At 39.3% G+C, this 19651-nt stretch overlaps 1 protein-coding gene across 1 annotated transcript in view; it reads left to right on the top strand.

Moving 5' to 3' along the window:
- Nucleotides 1-865: 865 nt before the first annotated feature.
- The window catches only part of LOC103189394 (protein unc-13 homolog C), a 94134-nt gene continuing 75348 nt past the window's right edge, over nt 866-19651 (top strand). Inside the window, exons 1-4 of the mRNA XM_007909769.2 lie at nt 866-4087; nt 5148-5217; nt 12528-12744; nt 16657-16721. Coding sequence (XP_007907960.1) covers nt 919-4087; nt 5148-5217; nt 12528-12744; nt 16657-16721 — 3521 coding nt within the window. The 5' untranslated portion in view covers nt 866-918. The remainder of the gene's footprint in view (nt 4088-5147; nt 5218-12527; nt 12745-16656; nt 16722-19651) is intronic.

Below are 19651 nucleotides of genomic sequence, written 5' to 3'. Positions count from 1 at the left end.
GTACCCCCATGATACCATTCCATTTCAGGAAGAGATGAATTGGGATCCCAGAGGTGAAACATTACAGTCGATGAACTGAAATTCTAATCAAGACACACCACACGAGAGTGTGATCATAAACGATTGAAATTTATCACTTTGAATAGGTTGTCGTTTCAATAATTTCAAGAAGTTCCTTCTGTCCAAATTGAACAAAAAATTCTTCTTTTGTAAATCATTTTTAGCATCGTGTCTGAATTAAATTACTAGAAGTCTATATATCCGCAGAGATATCGAATATTGGGTCCCAGAGAGTTTATTTTTAAGCAATGTAATATCATGAACTTAAAAAAGCTTTGTTCAAAGTCGCAATAGCAATAAGTGGACTTGTAGATGACTTTAATTTTGCGCAAACCTTTTGAAAACGCAGGACTTTGGCAAACGTGTGCTACAGGGTTACATTTCCTTAGTTGTGAAATGCAACTAGAACATTTTTATCTGGTTGACTTACGAGAGTCTTGCTATGTATTTCTTGATGTATACATTTGCCACTGAATGCATTTGTCACTATGGCTGTTGACTTTTAGCACAGAAACAAAAATGTTTAGAATTATAAGTGGTTCCATACTAATTACTTTTTTCTTCTTCTGTAACAACGCAGGCAGACATGGAATATCCAGCCAGTTCAATGCTGTTGGTGTTCCCCCAGGACTTATAACTGCTGTCTGATGCAAATACAGGCTGACTGCTTTCTGGCAATTGTCTGCGTACCACAGCTTACAGCTGCTACCTGCTTGCTAACTTACAGGACGCATGCAGCTTATTGCTTTTATTTTAAGGCTGAAAAAAAAGATGCTCATGTTTAAATGCTTGCAGTTCTCATGGTCAAACTTAACGCTGGTATTTGCTAGGAATTGGTGATACCTATTTCTTCCCCCCATGGTTTCTTCCCTTTTGAAAAATCTCCTCGAGTCCTACATCTTAAAACTTTACAAAGGAATGTTTGCTAAGAAACAAGCAAACACAACGAGAAAGAAAGAGAGCAACCTAGACAAAAAGGCACCAAAGCATACACAGCAGGCCAATCCAGTTCGGAATCAGAAATTTTCAACAAATCTAAAAAGCACAGTCAAGAGAATAGCAAAATGCCAATCTGCCCGCAATCTATCTGTTGAGGAAGAGGAAGGGAAGACCGAGTACTCGCTTTCTCCCACGTTGAGTTACAGGGTGGCGATAGCTAATGGACTGCAGAAGAGTGTGATTTCATCCAATAATGACGGCTTATGCCCAGAGGTATGGTCTGTTGATAGCGGCACCTCTGAATCATTGAACGAAGTAAGCATTTTGCATAAAGGGAAGGAGCGTCGATCCCGGACGATGCCAGTGAGGAGGAACAGGAAGAGCGTCAGTAGCCTGGCTCCGTCTGATGGTAGCTCAGATGGGGAACGTACTTTGCTGAGACTGGGTGCACTGCGCAAACTTCGAAAGTGGAAAAAAAGTCAAGAATGCATCTCCTCGGAGACGGAAATGAGCAGCTGGAAGAAAACCCTTGGTTTTAGGAGCAAGTCTCTGGACAGAACAGGTCGAGTGCAACAAAAGAGCACAATGGAGCCTTCGTTCAGTTCCACTGGCTGCATCAGTCAAACCCATGATGTCATGGAAATGATCTTTAAAGAACTCCAAGGAATAAGTCAAATAGAAACTGAGCTGTCTGAACTACGAGGGCATGTTAATTCTCTTAAACAGTCGATCGATGAAATCTCCAGCAGTGTGGAAGTGGTTCAAAGTGAGATTGAGCAACTGCGCTCGGGATTTGTTCAGTCCAGAAGGGAAACCCGAGATATACATGACTACATTAGACAAATTAGCTATCAAGGAAGCAAAGTGAGCCTACGATTCATGAACGTTCCTGAGGAATTCCATGAGAATACGGAAAACGTAATTTATGGAATCGTAGAAGAAAAGTTAGGGCTTACAGATGCTCGAAAAACTGTTAGACTGGAACTTGTTCACAGATTAGGGCAACTGAGAGACTGTGCCAATGCTAAGCCCCGTCCTATTCTTGTATATTTTGACAGTCCGCAGAATAGAGATTTAATTCTCAAAAAGTGTTATAAACTGAAAGGTTCTGGCATTGGAATCTCTACAGAAATCTTTAACGACCTCCACAATAGAAAAGAGTATTCACTTCCCCCCAAATCTCAGACATACGAAAGTATGAATATGAAATCTACAACTGCCGAAGAGGAGTTCAGAAGGAATCAGTGGGGATCACCAGATTCTAGCGATAAGGAGGTAGAGGAAGACTTTAATAGCCACAGTTTTGAAATTAGTTCCAAAACGTTTTTTGAAAAACTGTCCATCTCCACAAAGAAAGGTGCAGAATCTCACAATCTTGTGAACATTGACCGGACTGTGGTATGTAGTTCATACTCTAACTCAACACAACTGTGTCCGGATGACAACTTTCACTCCTCAGCTTTTGAACAGTCTCAGAAACAGATAGAACCTTATTACACTGAAGCTACACCCTCCTGGACCCTACAAGGGGATTACTCAACGCCGAAACTCAGCCGTTCAGAGTCTGATTTTTCCAAACTCTGCCAGTCAATATCGTACTCTGAAGAATTTTCAGACAATCAATACTTCGCGAGGGCTGATGGCTCCTCGGTCATGTCAACGTCAGAGAAAGATATTTGGTCAAGAGGAAAGGAAGAGACGGCGTCTGGGTGGGTTAGCGATGCAGATAATCAGCAGTACGATTATGAGGATCAACATTACGTGGAACAAAACGAGGTGGAGAACACTGAAACTGGCGATAGTGGGGTGAGTAATGGGATACTCTGTGTGTCAGGGGACCAAAGTCACTACAGCGACTCCCAGTTGTCTTTGCAAGGTGATCTCTCACCGTGGAAAGAATGGCAGCCATTACAACAAGGTTTGGACTCCGGTTTGGATACTTCGCAACATGTCTTTGTTTCTGAAGGAAATAGCCCAAGTGACCAAAACCTCTCGAACTACACAACCGATTTCGATGAATGTTATCAGGCTGTAGGTCTGGACTATGAAGAGGAAAAATACGAGACGACACTCGATGGTGATCCTTCAGCATGTCAGGACTTTGATGGCAAATCCCAAGCTCAGTGGGACAGCACGTATGACTCCTACCACGAGTCGTATTCCAACGATCACTATCAAAACAGATCTTCTCTAAGATGTCGGAGTCAGAGTGAGCTGCAAGGTGAGAGTGAACCAATGGTGACGCCTCCCAAAACCTGGCACAGTCGGCTGAGTATTGATCTGTCAGACACCGGTTTCAGCTTTGAAAAATTTGGATCGACCCTTCAGCGAGCTAAATCTGCCTTAGAGGTTGTCTGGAACAAAATGGACTCCAGAAGCACCCAAAGTCTGAGTGGATACGAAGAAGGAGAATCATCAACAGGTCGCTTCAGGACATTGTCTCAATCCACAGCAGACGCATCCTGTACCACTCTTGATTCCGATGCGTATTACGAGCCTTACTATTACAGAGCTGAAGAAGACGAGAGCAGTGAACACGCCGGGGAGAATGAAACCGACTATGTCGAGGTAATGGAGCAAGTGCTTGCGAAACTGGAAAATAAAACGTTTCCTAAAGAAAGTGAAGAACTGTCACCATCATATGAGCCTTCAGACGAATTGAGTGTTCCAATGTTAGATGAGGGTTGTTACGAGATGCCTTATGATAACAGCATCATTGAAGACTTCGAGCACGAAGAAGTGTTGGGGCCCAAAGACGTGTTGGGGTTGGAAGACATGATAGAATCCGAAGATATGATAGAGCCTGAATACATGATAGAGGCTGAATACATAATAGAGCCTGCATACATGATGGATCCTGAAGACATGATAGAGCCTGAAGACATGATGGAACCCGAAGATATTATCGAGCCTGAAGATATCATTGAGCCTACATCTGAAGTTGTAGGTGAAGAGGAACAACCCGATGAAAATCAAGCTGTAGAGGAACGTTCTGAAGCTCCAAAGAAAGTTAAAATGCGGCCTACATTCAAACAAGCTGCTTTCAGAGCATATAAACAACAAGTGGAAGAGAGGATACTAACTGGAGGTACTAGTAATACAGGAATATTGTTAGATCCAGTTTTTTTGAAGTTAAGTTGAATGATGTGGCGCCAGTTTACTGTGTATAGTTCTTGCTCTTAATGACATCCGTTAATGGAAATAACATGGGAGATGGTTACAATAGAATAATTTCTGGATTCATCTTGTGCCTCTCTTTCTGGTTAGTTCAGAGAAAGAGTCCTAAAAGCAGATTCACCCTGTTGATGAGATTTTGCGTATGTCACGGGAAATTAGAAAAATATGGGGGAGAAAAATAGGAAATTTGTTTTGACTATAGCTTTGACATTTAACAGAAATACAGCCAGAAAGAATCTTAGATGGCCAAAATGTTTGTTGACTGTTGTAATTGTATCGCTTTATTGTGCTTTTAAATTCAAAAATCGCAGTGCAGGATTTTTTTTATCCTGCACGCTTTCTTCTCTAGAGTAGATCTGATGCTGAGGTTTAGAAAATTATACAGAATAGGGATTGTCCTTCTTCAAGACGAACATGATAATTGTCACCTTGACTGTTTCTACCTTTAGATGGTTCTTTTAAAGAAAATATTAATTATTGCTGAAAGTACTGTATGTAGGCCAGGTAACAAGTCAGACTAATTTATGTAGCAACTGATGTCTTATTAATAATAATAATCCTTGCATTTGGCATAGCGCCTTGTCACATTATTGAAACGTCTCAAAGCTCTTCACAGAATATACTGTAAAGGAATTGACTGTGGGTGAAATTATTATAGAGCAATGTGGAGCAGGAGGCCTGATTTATGCTTCTTGCTCTGGATTCTGTTGAAAAAGAGCACACAGGTTTGGAGATCTTTGCATGTGCAGCTCAGCTCCAAAGTCAGGTGTTAGTTTCTGAACATTAACCGAGTGAGGTCATGAGCAGAGCTTTAGCCTCGTTCTTCCCTCTGATTTATGGGGCATTTATTGTGGCAAATCACCACAGCAGCATTGCAGTAGGTCAGTGATGAACTACTTTGCTGAGGACATAATGTTTTGCGCAGCTCCAATTCCATTTTTGTTTTTATTTTCATGAATTTTATGCTGCAGCTTACAGTAAACGGCTGATAGCTCATCACTCAAAGGCAAAAGGACTCAAAGTAAAGAGTTATCCAGAGTGGCGAGTTAGGCATATGTATAAATACATAAATAAATGCGGCTAGGATATTGTCAGCTTGAGGGCTCAAGTGGGAGTGACAACTTATCCCAGGGTTGAAGTATCAGGAGTTTACCAAATTATATAAATGTCTTACATGTAGTGCTTATTTTCCAAGGGTTATCCTTTCTTTTGTTATTTACCGCAGTGAGTTATTCGCACATTCTTGTTGATAGCTGCAGTTATATTTGTGTCTGTTACCTGAGCAGCAAAGCTGTCATCATTATCGTAGCTGGAAGAATCAAAAATAACTTTCAATGTACATTATTTATATACATAGTAGGATATTACTACAACAACAACAATAAAATTACATTTGTATAGCGCCTTTTACGTCAGGAGGATATCCCAAGGCACTGGACTGTCAGTGTTTCGGACCCGTGCTGGGAGTTGGGATTGGGGACGGTGGAGGGCTGGGGTGATCGAAACCATGGTCGAAGAGGATGGTTTTGAGATGGTCCTGAAGGAGGCAAGGGATGGGGCGAGTCGGACGGACTGTTCCAAAGGTTGAAATTATTATAATAAGGGTCATACTTGGGCTTGTAAGTTATGAAGCTAGGCATAGAGCTGGACTTATTTTCAGTGCATAGAAGTAGATTGATTAAGGCCATGATGTAGGCCTCTAGAATGCTCGGAAATATAGATAATGCAAATATCGTTTGACTTGGACTGTGAGCACAAAGCTTGGGGTCATGAGTTGGAAAATAACAAGCCTCTTGAGACAAGATTAGAAGAAACACTTTTCCCCCCAAAGACTTTGGCTGTATAGAGCAGTTTTCTCAGCAAATATAATTGATGCTGTGCGAAAACCTTCAAGACAAATGAGATAAATGTGTTTTGGAGTCTAATTGGAGGTTATAAAGTTACTTATTTATTGAGATGATCAAATCCTCCACAAACCTAATGGTGGTTGTGCTCTTGGGATAGGGGATGGGTTGCGGGGGGAGTTTGAGATAATTTTGGTAGGAAAGCAGGTTGTGGTTGAATGATAGAGATTTGGAAATAAATAAATCGTCTTTGCTTATCTTTGGTGATGGGGGATCTTGCCCTTAGGTGATTAATCGATAAGCTAGGGTATCTTGTACATGATCTGTGAAAAGAATGAGCTTGATAGACAGATTGCCTTTTATCATTTCAAGGTTTCAAGGTTTCATCATGGTACATTAAAGAGAGAGAATACTTTGACATTAGCATCAAAGCTATAGTTCACGAAAATCCAATATTTATATTAGTGTACTGCAGAAACTAGCTATTGAACTTTATTAAGTCTCGTCCAGCCTTGATCTTACCATCCCCATACCAATCTATCCTGAGTGTGTTTAATATAGACCCAAGGTTAAATTGGTTCACTTTCTGGAGAGACTCAGAGGATACCCAGTGTTATGGAGTTTACCCACTTCTCCCTTTCATGTATTGCCCCCAAACCACTGGCTGAATTAGGGCTGGTGTGTAAACTTCTTACAGATGGAAATGATGTTTAAATCCAATATGTTGGAGCAAGTGATAGTTTCACAATGAAATCGATCCCATCGGTTGAAATGTAAATCGGTTAAAAGTCGATCGCTCTTAATGTAATAATAATGTTCATTGCACTTGACATATAGCGCCTTATCACATCTTTGAGACGTCTCAAAGCGCTTCGCAGAATATACTGTAAAGTGAATTGACTGTATAGTTTGTAGGCAAAACCCAGCATTAGCAGAATGCTTCACAGAGGAAATTTCAAATTCTGCATCAAATTGCTCAAAGCAGTATCAGTGCGGCATTTCTTTAGTTTAAACAGACAACCTTGATAGCTATGATTTCTTGTATTGTCGTGATGCCATTTTGAATTTACATACACGACCGCCAAGATCAACGTGACCATCAAACTAGTTCAAGTGCAGTCAAATATTATTCGACAACAATCCAGGCACATTCACAGCAATGGAGATGATTAAGTATTGCTAGCACTATCTGAGCTAAGCAACCATACAAAGGATTTCAAGGATCTCCAGTCTTTGGTCCATTTGCTAAGTAAAATATTCTATTGTATTGGGGTTGTAAAAGCATTTCAGCTACAAGATGTTCTTTGGTTCAGACAAAGAGCTTTGCAAGGAGGTTTTCCCTGCAGCTGATGTCATGACATAAGGAACTTTCCCACATGACAAAGCACGGAGACTCCACTGCCTTTTTTCAACCCCAATGAAAATGATTTTTTTCACTTAGTTAAATATATATTAAAAAACTGATACACTTGGAAGTAATCTTCCATCAGTGTCGGACTCTCTCTTTGGTTGTTGGAAGTTTATTGTTTTGTTGTTAGGTGTTGAGTCTAATCATGACATGAAAATACAAACGTGAACTTAAACTCCAGCAGTTTGGGAAATGGAAGCACTCATCCATTGCCAGCCACTCTCTGCCTGTTCCACAGTGCTTGCTCCTATTGGTGCTGATAACTGATGATACAAGACATAGGCAACATACCTGCAACAAACCTTTTTATCTACAGTCACTAATGACAGGTTTCAAAATACTTGCTTGTTGAAATGAGAATCTGTTCAGCCTGTTAAACTAGTTTGGTTTCTACTCAACTGGACATTGTATGGGAGCAACTCAGATTCCTGCCGCGATCGCTTGAGGGTAAAACGATGATATTATGTCAGGGCTGATCATAAGTTGGTAGCTATTACACACTCAGAAATTATCTCCCTTGTGTCTCACCTCTATCTATCTTGAAATCCTGCCTGAAGAATATATCTCTTCAACTCCTCCCAGGGAAACTTTGCCCCCCCCCCCACTCCCATCTCCCTTGCTGGATGTCCGTCAGCATCCCTGTGAAGCGCTCTGAGACATTATCCGACATGAAGGGAGCTATGTATGTAACAGGAGGACAGTAGATTTTAATTAGCATTAATATTCGTTGGCCACAAGGGGGCATGACATCTGAGTCTATTCCTGTTGCCACTCGGGCTTTGCATGTGCACCCACCTCCAGCAGCATATCAATCACGAGAAAGCACCCCAGCTAATGTTCCCCTCCCTGCTAAGGCTAATTGTAGAGCACTTTGTGTTTCTTGGTTAATTCACCACATACGAAGGCTTGAACATCCAACCTCTACAGTCTACATGGCTCAGCTGGATAAGCTGGGTAAACTTGCTGAGCTACTGCAGTAGCCTTTCGTCTCAAAAGACTGATCTACATTTTTTTCTATCTCTGCCATATTCAGTCCCTCCATAATACAGTATTTCCACTCAGTGTTTCTTCTTCTCCTTTGCATTCCTTCTGGCTCTATATTCTGGCTTCCAAATGTGAAACGGCTATATAAACGCAATTTGTTAGTGTACTTACATCATTGAAATATTTCTTTGACTGTTATTCATATTAATATAGAGCTGTTCTAACAATCTGCCGAGGCTTTGGGGGAGTTTGTTGTTAGATTTAAGAGAATTCTTTTAATATACAATATATAATAATAATAATTCTTGCATCTGATAAAGTGCCTTATGATAAAATGCCTCATTGAAAAGTCTCAAAGCAGCTTTATAAAGTTTACTCTAAGGTATAGTGATTGCATATTCGTTGGCAAATGCGGCAGCCAGTTTGCATACAGCAAAGTCTCCACAAACAGACATGAATGAATGATCAGTTTTATCTGGAGGATTGTTGGCAAAAGGAAGACATTCCCTTCTTTCTGTGTAGTGTAAAGGTCCTTGGTTTCATCTGAAGGACATCAACTCCAACTATGCAGTGCTCCCTCTGCTCTGTGATGGAGTGGCTACCAAGAACGGGAATTCAAAGGCTGATACCTTCAATGCAGTTACTTATTGTAATTCTGGTTCTTTTATTTCAGTATAAAGCTATTTCAAACCATAAAGTGCTCATGGAATCATGTCTTTCCCCCTGAATGATTTCCTCCTTTACATTCTTCTGAACCCTGTAGGCATCTTCTGTTCTTTGTGTTAGGTTATAAATTTCAGTCTCTTTAACTTGGGTTAAATAAAATATGCATGGTTGGGAACATTGGAGTACCCAGATTGAAACCCTGACAAAACAGAGGTGATTCTGAAAGTCTTTCTCGGTCATGGATAATCTATGTTCCACTACCTGTTGCCCATTGTGAATTACTTGAGCGCTCATAGGAATTAGTTTTTAAAGTTGAAGCAATCTAATTACTTTTGATTTGTCTTAACGGGATTTTTTAACGTACAAAAAAAATTACTTAACAGGACATAATATATGTCTTTCCAATGTGAAGGGTGCCATACAAGTGTAATTTGCTGTTGTTGTTGATTAGTGCAAATGATACCAGAAAGTTGCCAGTCACCGTATTTGATGTTGAAAGGTTTTGACTTCTTCGGGTGCTCTACAAATGCTATTTCGTATTTTACAGTGGTCATCTCTCACTGAATATTGCTGGCAGCTAACTTCAAATCTCTTTGATTGGATTAAAGTATCAAATCCATGGGTCTATACTAACTCCAGATAATATTACTTTGAAAAGAAAATTCAACAACTGACACAATTTATTTGGCTCTGTAACCTGGTACAAACAAAGAGTACATCTTCAGCTGCTAAATGAAGAACAGCTTCTTTTAAATTAACATATACGTAACATATTATATAAAGGGAGTCTATTGACAATCAATCTTTTAGGGGGAGAGTCTATTCAGAGCCTATTGATAGATCTTAGCTATCAAAACCAAATGGTTCTTAATTCCTCATTGTCATGATTTTTATGTTACCAATTGTTTTCAGTACCTTTGTTGCCGTCATTTTAAAGAAAAATAAATGCTCCTCTCTTAATGGTATCAAAAGACACACTAGACAGTGAAATACTAGTAGGAGAGATAAATTGTGTGCCATGGGCATGGAAAAGACTCAATCAGGTTAGAGACTTTGGAATATTGAAGCAGTCTTAATGAATGACTAGAGTTTGGATACTTGGGAATGACTGAGCTGTATGTTTAAGATAGCAAGGTGGGGATGAGAGAGAATTCTCCTGAATATTACTGTAGCACATAATAATCATTGTATTTTATACAACGGCTTTCACATCAGGAGGACGTTTCAAACCGCTTCACAGGATTTACTGTAAAGTGCAGTGACTGTGTATTTTGTAGGTAAACACTGTGGCCGGTGTGCTCGCAGCAATATACACAAGAAGTCATCATGAAATGAAGGACCAATTTTATCTGCAAGGTATAAAATGTACAACATTTCACAACTCATGCTGTTTCTCGGTGGGACATTAATGATTGATAATGGTGTAAATTTTACTAAGGAGACCGTCCATAGCTGGTGTATGTGGAGTGCTCTGCTTTGAGTTCACTGAGACGCATCCTATTATCATCTCAGGCAGGACAGAGTGTTGTTATGTACTTCAGCTGGACCTGCACATCAACCTTGCAATGCCACATACAAAAGTAGAAAATAATTGCAGCTGAGTGCAAGTCTTTATTTTAGGTTTCCAATATTGCCCCCCCCCACCCCCAATTCCATTTTGTATGATGGCAGGAATATGTCAATCAGCTTAATTGCCTTGCAAACCACTAATAAGTGATGAGTTTGTTAAGTAACATTTAAGCCTGGTTAAGTGAAGCAAAAGTATTTTATAAGTTTCTTCAGTATAACAGGAGCTGTGGCTTGATGGGATCAAACCAGACAGAACTGATAACCGTGGCTAATTTGGTAGGAGCCGCTTTGAGCAATACTCAGATCAAATAAATCTAGTGAAATCAAATAAACGTTACTATTCTTTCACAACAGCAATTCCAATTTCTAGCAGAAAACTAACCTGTTGGAGAGTTATACTCATCATTTTGTCTGGTCACAGCGCACATTCATTTAGTATCAGGAGGAGCAGAGAGAGAGAGAGTACTTCCAAGTGAATGATGATCAAAGTGGGAGTCCAGATTGCTTTTGCACTTATCGATCCTGCTGTCTTGTACACTTGCAACCAAACTCTAGTACCTTTAGAATACATTCTCCTCAAAGCTGGGATCGTGGATGAGATGGTGAGGGTAGATTTGTATGGCTGTGGAAGGAACAAACTTGAAAGACTTGAAATGACCTTTTATCATGCTTTTTTTTAAATGACTTACCAGGACAGTTCCAATGGCAATATCCTTCCTCAAAAGCCTCAAAAGCTTTCAAGATCATCAACATAAATAGCTCTTTAATTGGCCCCATTGTGGAGTACAGACCGGCTGCTTTGTCTGAGCACCCAGCCTCATGTCTCTTTTGCACCTTGTTCTCTGGCGTTCCTCCAAAGCAAATGGAGTAGTCAACATCTATTACCAGTACCTAAAGTTGAAATGCCTCTCAGCAATTTTGCAAAGCTTAATTTTTATTTGCAATCTTGCCACTTGCCTTCCACAGGGTTGAGAAGCACCACAACCCTTGTATATGCAACGTTTCTTGAGCAATTAGGCCACCGCAGATTAACAGCATAGTGTATTCTGACTGTGACTGGGGGACACCCGCAGAATATTTTTTTTAAAAAATAAAATTTGGGGTCAATCTTTTCACAGTTTTTTGGGGATAAAAACTAATTTCTGCCATGCACTTAGCTGGAACCTTAACCTGGCTACATTCATATGGAGCAGGCTTAGCTGCAAGTAGTTTATCTCTGGAACCACTTGTATGTGTGTTTTCACCATAATAATTAACATAAGTGTGCAAGCCCTTCACAAGCCACACACAAGACAGTGGACTGATTGCCCGATCTGGATAATATCTTCTTCAGCAACTGCAAGATTCAAACCTTCCACCCGATTTAAGTCGCCAACTAATATTTAATTGATTCTGTTTTGCTTGCTTTCTCCCTCTTTGTATTCCTGAGCAATATTTTCAGACGGCAAGAGCTGGCAGATATAACTTGGCTTCTTGAGCTGACCCTGGGAAATAAACAAAAGCAGCATAGATTTACATGGCTTTATATTCAATCTCCTTATGGAGTGTTGTTTCTCCCTTGTGACCTACTGACTGACTGTTTGGTTGAGATCAGGAGCTCGCCATGTGAGCTGCCTGTTTCTAGTCATTCCTTGACACCATGTGTTACCGCGTCTGTGCTCTGCTCTGGAATTCTATTAGCTTTGTTGGATATTTTATTTATTTAATCAAGTATCAAGATCAGAAATAGTTGATGCACAGGGTTGATACCCTTGTGGCTAACTTGGCACGCACCGGTGATTGGCACAGAACATTTAAAGTAATTATGTGGTTCAAGTTGCCCTTATAAATTACATTATAAATAAATGAAGTGATCTTATCATTCTGTCACCTAACTCCAGGGACGCAGTTGACAGTTTGATTGGCTTAACACAGCGCATTAGTGATGGGAATCAGTTAATCTGGCCAAGAATAAGAAATTCCTCTGGCGAGCAGATCTCAGAATTATTCAGAAGTTTACCTTCGTGGGGAACCAGCGAAACTATGCTTGGGCTCCTAAATCTTGTCCGATACAATTCACAAGATCCCGAGATAGTTCGGATGAAGAAGGTCCTTCTGGTGAGCGATGTGTGGAGTGGAATGGTGGGATGTGGGTTTGTGCTCACAATCTGCCAAATTCAGATGATCACCCTCCTACCTGAACTATTAAGTGAAGGTCAGGCAATTCCCCAAAGCACAGCAAAGCAGGTAGATTCATCCCTGTTTGCTCTTGTCCACGTGCCAACAACTAAAGCCAATGTGGCATTGGCAGAGACCTGGGAGCAGATGACATACCACTTCTCAGGCCAGGGATGGAGCACAAGGAGAATGAAGAAAGCTTTTCCCTTTATTTTAAACCTTATCTCCAAAAGAAGTAGACATTTTTAAAAAATCCTCCCCGAAGGCCTCATTGTAATTCTTATACTCTGAACTGTTTGGATAGCTGGGTTAAAATTGCTGCCTTGGTACTAGTTTTGTCACTCTCAAACTGATTGAAATGAGGCAATCTGCTTGGTGTTTTGCCTTTGTTATTTTTGAATTTGAGTCACAAAAATGTTGAAAGGAAGTGAGGAAATTTGCTCAGATTTAAATTACGCAGCTGATTAATTGGTACAAAAAAGCATCATCTATATTTCGCAATACATTTAATGTTCTGGTCCTTATAACTCTTTCTGAAGTACTGCATTATTTGGCAATTTATTATCTTGTTAGTATGATAATGTTACATGAACTATTAAACAAATGGGTATTTTTTAGATGAAACCATTTTTTTTAAAAGTGAAAAGAACTTGCGGAATGACATGTTATGCTCAGGAAATTGATTTCGCATTCACTTTGCATTTAAATTGATTAAATGTTCACTCTTTCAGAAATAGAGAGCAAAGCACATAACATCAAAGTAGCTTGGCTGGTAAACTGAATGGTTTAAATAGAACAAATAAAAATCTTCCAAGGTTCAGTCAAGTAAGTTGTCATCTGAAACAGGAAGAGAACCCCATGTTGAATTAGAATCATATGTTAACTACACACTGATCCCAAATAAGAGTGCCCTCTCTGAGAATGCATAATTAACACTACATTTATGAGGTAAAACCTCATGGAGATTTATCGTGCAAAAATCTGTGTCTACATTCCAACAACTTGCTTTATAAAGCATTCTTCACATGGGGTAGCATCTCAGAGTGCTTTGAATTGCATAGAATCTACAGCACCGAAACAGATCATTCAACCCCATCAGCTTGTGCTGGTATTTACACACCACCCATTCTAAGACCCTTTCCTAAGCCCCTCCGCCTACCACCCCGTCCTCGGCCCCCTTACCCCTTCTATTTTGTTTTCTTGCGCTCTCATGTACCCATCAAGGTTTCTCTAAACCGTATTGTTGATGTCTGCCCTAATCATTTGCTTCTGAGAGCGAGTTCCATATTTTCACCACCTTCTGTGTGAAGACCTTCATTTACAGTATGGTTGCATCCCAAGCCTAGAATGTCGAAATGCGCACATTTTAGTCTTACTGACTGGATTCTCTTACGCAGTGTTCATACCGGTGAACTTCTGTGCTGTATGACATTGCATTGGGAGCCAAGTTTGAAACCCTGGATTTGGGTGGTTTAATGTTGCTGAAGAGAAGCATGTGCGATCGTCTCTTCAGTGACTGTAAAACGTGTCTGACCTGGGTTGGGGGGGTCATTCTTGGGCCGTTGCTGTAGTAAACATTCGAGGATCAAGTTGTCCAAATCGCGAGCTCTGACCTCACCTTGTGGGAATCACCCTAGTTTGAATCATCGAGGTGCGAACAGGAGTGGGGCCAGTGATTTGCACTGACTAAATCTTGCGTGTCAGACGTCAAGTCACTGGTTAAATTGTGATGCTTTACTGCCAGCCGTGTGATATAAATGTAGCATAAAATAAACCAAGTAGCACAGGGCTGGATTTTTAAAAGAAAAAGAGATTTCCATCCCTGCAGAGCAATTTGCAGGAATAAAAATTCCAACAAAATTGCCTTGTGAAGATTTTTATGCTCTGAGTAATTGTAAAACCTCAAGAGTGATTGTGCATTTTTCATATTCAGGAGCAGAATTAAATAAAATCCTAATTTCAGCCCTGCGGTCCTCAAATTTGTGACAAGTGACTTAATCTACCACTTTCTAAGGAAGCTGGCAATGAAAATATGTAAAACCTTGATTTGTAATGAAGCAATAATGAGGGATAACTGTGAGTACGCCATAAATGCATGTATTTGTCAAACTTTCTGCATACATTGAAATAATTTAATGGCTCAGGGAATTATTTAGTTTTTTCTTAACTGATGGGAGGTGTTTTACATTAGTTTGAAGCCTGAAGTCAGTAGCTAAAGTAGCTCCTATATAGGAGTTGAACTATAAAAACTCATACTTTTGACTGGATCTTCCAGAAGAAGGGGCAGCATCTTTGTGGATTGAAGACCTTCATAGGCTCAGTTGGGGGGAAGGGGTAAATGGGTGCTCACCCATTCACAATGTCTCCCATTCACCATGTCTTTCCTGGCCGAGTATTCAATTTGTTACATATTCTCAGCATGAAACCCATGAAATGATGTGGTTTGCAATTGTGTTTTAATAATTGGTACATTTGTTGAGTCCTGTAGCTCAGTCATAGAGCGCTCGCCTCACAAGCGAGAGACCTGGGTTCGATTCCCGGCAGGACAAAAAGTTGGGCAAGTTTCCTTACTCCATACGCCTTTGTTTACCTAGCAGTAAGTAGGAACCCGATTGTTAATCGATTGGTGGATTGCTTTTACGGGGATAATAATTCCTTCATTTTTTTTAAGAAATAATAATTTGGTCACTCAATCCACAACTGTTTGTGGGACACTGCTGTGCGCAATTAGTTACCGTGATTTGCCCACAAAATATACAATCAATTCACTTTATGGTGTATCTTGTGAAATGCTTTGAGACATCTCTAAGACGTTGATAAGGCGCTATATCAAATGCAAGGATTATTATCATTATTATTTGTTAATTCTGATTAAAACTGAGGCTTCTTCATGGTAGATGTAAAGACATCATGCGGATATCCATACAAACTATACTCTGAATCAGATTCAAACTAAGATGATGCATCAAGGTGACAAATAGCATGAGAACAGATTTTATTGAGTGGATTGAGTCCATTCACCAAAGCAGTTGAAATCTTAAATTGAACATTACTTCACAGTGTGCATTTTCCAAACGGAAAGAAATTTCAATGATTTAGTAGTGGCATTAATAAGACTGAGTATCTAAATCATTGTTTGAGGTCTTCAACCTTAAGCAGTTTCAACACGTTAGTAACTTACTAACCATGAAATTGTTTAAGTTGTCCTTTAAGGATTTCTTGACGTCTAGGTCATTTTTTTCCACCAAGACTAAAATTAACAATTTGGGGAAATGTTTTTATTTCTATTAGTTTCTAAGTTTTCTTTTATTTTGTTTCTGTTCCATAGCACTTGAGCATCATAACCACTGTAAATGAAGTATTTCTTCATTCTGCTTCTTATATTTATTGTATGAATGGACAGCAAAGTACCTTACTTTAGAAAATTGGTTATCTAACATATTATGTCCTCCTCTCCCTGGTTCTTTTACAGATAACAGTTCTTTGGATAAACAGGTTCTAAATTGCTGTTTCACCTTTCATAAAGAATCATGTGAATTTTGTTGCATTTTTGATTGTGGTATTTTGTGTTGAATGTACCCATTTCACGTCCCACTTGTGTCGCATGGATTTCACCCTCAGATCTACATGAAATTGTCATTAATTGTTCTGTATTCAGCGTATGATGCATTATATATGGACAGGATATTTAGCGTTGAAAATTAACCTTTGCAAGAGCAATCACACATAAAATATTTCACGTGTATTATAAGTGCGAAAAAGTGTACAATGTGAAGAGGTAGGTTTTATAAACTGTGAATTATTTAAGACTTCACAACGTAACCTTTTCTACTTATTTATCTTTTATTAAAGGCTCATCTCGGAAGTGAAAATGTATTGGATGCTGCTATTCTTTCCGGCTTCAAGCCTACAGGAGGGTGAGTCAATGTTTAGACAAGATATTTCTTGAATTATACTCAGAGCAGTAATGTTTCTCCCTAAAGCAAACTAATTTCCACTTCTGCCATAAATAATTTCACTGTGCTACGTTATAGATAAATTTCTTACAAGTTTCCCCTAGGTGCCTTCCAACTTCTCGGTTCGCCCACAAAATATACAGTCAGTTCACTTTACAATATATTCTGTGAAGCGTTTGAGACACGCAAGGATGATTATTATTACTACCAATAACTAGCGATGCCTGGTTTTGTTTTTTATTATTGTTTCAATTTCCGACCAATAATATCGCCGTTTATTTTACCGTTTCTTTTTTTGTTTAGACCTTTAGACTATATTTTTTTGACTACAAAGCCTGACGATTGGCTGAATTCCCCCTGTTAAACAGAGTGCCTTTTACATATTTGTGTTCATCATTTTGATAACAAATGGCTATGCAATGGATTTTAAGCTGTAGTTCTAACTCAAGAGCTCTTTGAGAACATCAAATAAAAACGAGTACCTGGTTTCAGTACTCGGAGCATGAAAAAGGCCTCCACATGAGGGTGTTTAATTATTTCCATGATCCCGAAGCCATGAACAAGCCGAAATTGTGTCCTTGCTGCATGTCACCAGTCTGCTTGGATTTATATAAATCCCAAGAGGGTCAGTTTATAGTTCTTTGTGTGGTGTTGAATTTGTAAGTCTTGAAATGTGAATCAGAAAGTTTGGCTGAACTTCATCTGAGGGTTAAGGGACGGGTTGATTTTTGCAGTAGGAAAAATATAGGTATGGTCTGCAATATTATAAGATTAACAATTAATATTAAGGAAATTAGACCTCTTTATCACACGTGTCGAGTATAACTATTGCAACTTTGAAAGAGTTGGTTTTGTGATTTCAATTTGGTGAGCTAAATCATGTGGCAGTAATTGTCCATTTTGAAAAGGTTAAATGTAAAAAAAAGTAGTTTTAATCAGCGAATTTTGCATTTTCAGTGTATTCTAATAATCCTCTTCACAACTGTCAATCACTTTTGAAGTAAACTGTATGAAAGTTAATAGTTATTTCATTTTATTTTCATTGCTCATATGACTAGAGGGGATCAAGCAGAACAGCAATATTTATTATTTTACTGCTGGGCTGGAGATAAATCCATTAAAAATGTAAGAAAATATGAAAACATTCGCTTGTGACTTTATTAAAAATTGACCCTTCGCAGTTTCCTTTCCCCCCAACAAAATCTAATTTCTTCATCCGAATGTCTGACTTTTTATTTCCCTTCAACAGCCCTCAATTGCGCTCAATTGCCCAGATGGCCATTATTCATGCATGAGCTTTGACAGTAAGGGCTCCAGGCTATTCAATCAGGAGGTCATCACAGTTGAGTCTGACTTTATCCTGTCTTGCACCCATCATCCACACACACACACACAAACTCACCTTCCAACATTTGGCAGAAACCTGGCAGCCTTTCCCCTCCCACCAGCATTGCCATCTCCCTTCCTTCACACATACACTTTATTGCAGTCAGCAAATAGTATAGGACACATTAAGGTTTACATCCAGGTTTATATTGAGTTAGGATGATTCAGTTAGGGCAACAGTTGGTGTCCTTGCCCTTTGTCTTAGGTAAGAGAAAGCTAATCACTTCCTGATCTCTATCTGGAGAATCCTACTTACACTTGTGCATGTGGATGTTGGAGGAGAAGAATATAAGGTGTGTCTGCATTTTCTCCATTCACTCTTGTGAGTGAATAACCTGCCAACACTCACTGCACTCACTGTTAAGGCATTTGTAGACTATTTGGACACGCGACTGGGAAAGTGAGCAGTTCCTGTGAAACCGTTGCTCAGTGGAAGGAAAAAGGAGCTATTTACTTGCAGGAGAGAAGGAGGAGGGTTGGGTGGGAAGATTTGTTTTGTATATAAAAAATAAAATAAAAGATTTTTTTTGTATATAAAAAAAATCAGTGCCCCAAAAGCACGCAATAATATGTTCACAATGTACCCAGGTTTTTTTTTCCCTCACACGCGCACTCATTTATGTGTGATCTGTGGGATTTCAATTTCTCCCAAGATAAATAGCCAGACCAGAGATAACCAGAAGAGAACAGTCAATATGGAAGGTAAAATCAGCCCTCTGTAAAGTGAAGCAGGAGAGCAAAAATAAAGCTGTGTTAGGTTTTGTGTTTAGCAGTCCACCAGCATTGATTAGTAATTTAAACAAAATTTACTACTGTTCTTTGTTTTCTCATGGTTCCAGTAGTAAGCATAATAAAACCAGCGAGGAGTCCAGAAAACCATTGTGGAACTTCAATGGTCATTGACCTCAAGTCTGTATATCTTCTTTTTATCACAAGTTTCAGCTTTCAATTCCCATTCCAGGGCCCGATGGCTAATTTGTTGTTAGTTTTATATTGCTTCAGTTTTTACCTGGCAGAATTTTATCACATACCCTTTAAAATCCAAGAAAATGATATCAACCGAATAGCCTTTTGGGGGAAAACAAATCCACTTGTGTTTAGATTCTACTCTATTTGTGTAGGTAGCATTTCAGAGTGTCAAAAACTGTTGGATTCATTCCTAACTTTGAAGTCGGATTTCTGCCGTTTCTTATAAGGGCTGCAGAAAGCCGGCTTCAAAATTAATGCTGTATTTAAGCATTCTGTATTTAAGAATTGGAGAAATAATACTTTGTGTGTTTTAAGAGTACGACCACTAAAAACTTATCAGATCACTAAGTGATGTGATTGAAACTATGATAGCTTTTCTGCAACAACAACAACAACAACTTGCATTTATATAGCACCCTTGATGGGGGGTAGCAAACCAGAACGCTCCCTGAGTTGTCTACTGGTGGTACAATAGCATTTCAAACACACACAAGTTGTACTGTGAAGCAGGTTTACACAGTAGATGTTGCTATTAT

This window comes from Callorhinchus milii, unplaced genomic scaffold (genome assembly GCF_018977255.1).
Source record: "Callorhinchus milii isolate IMCB2004 unplaced genomic scaffold, IMCB_Cmil_1.0 Scaffold26, whole genome shotgun sequence".
Taxonomy (NCBI): Eukaryota; Metazoa; Chordata; class Chondrichthyes; order Chimaeriformes; family Callorhinchidae; genus Callorhinchus; species Callorhinchus milii.
The sequence above is the reverse complement of the archived record's forward strand: the minus strand, read 5'-3'. Positions and strand labels throughout refer to the sequence as shown.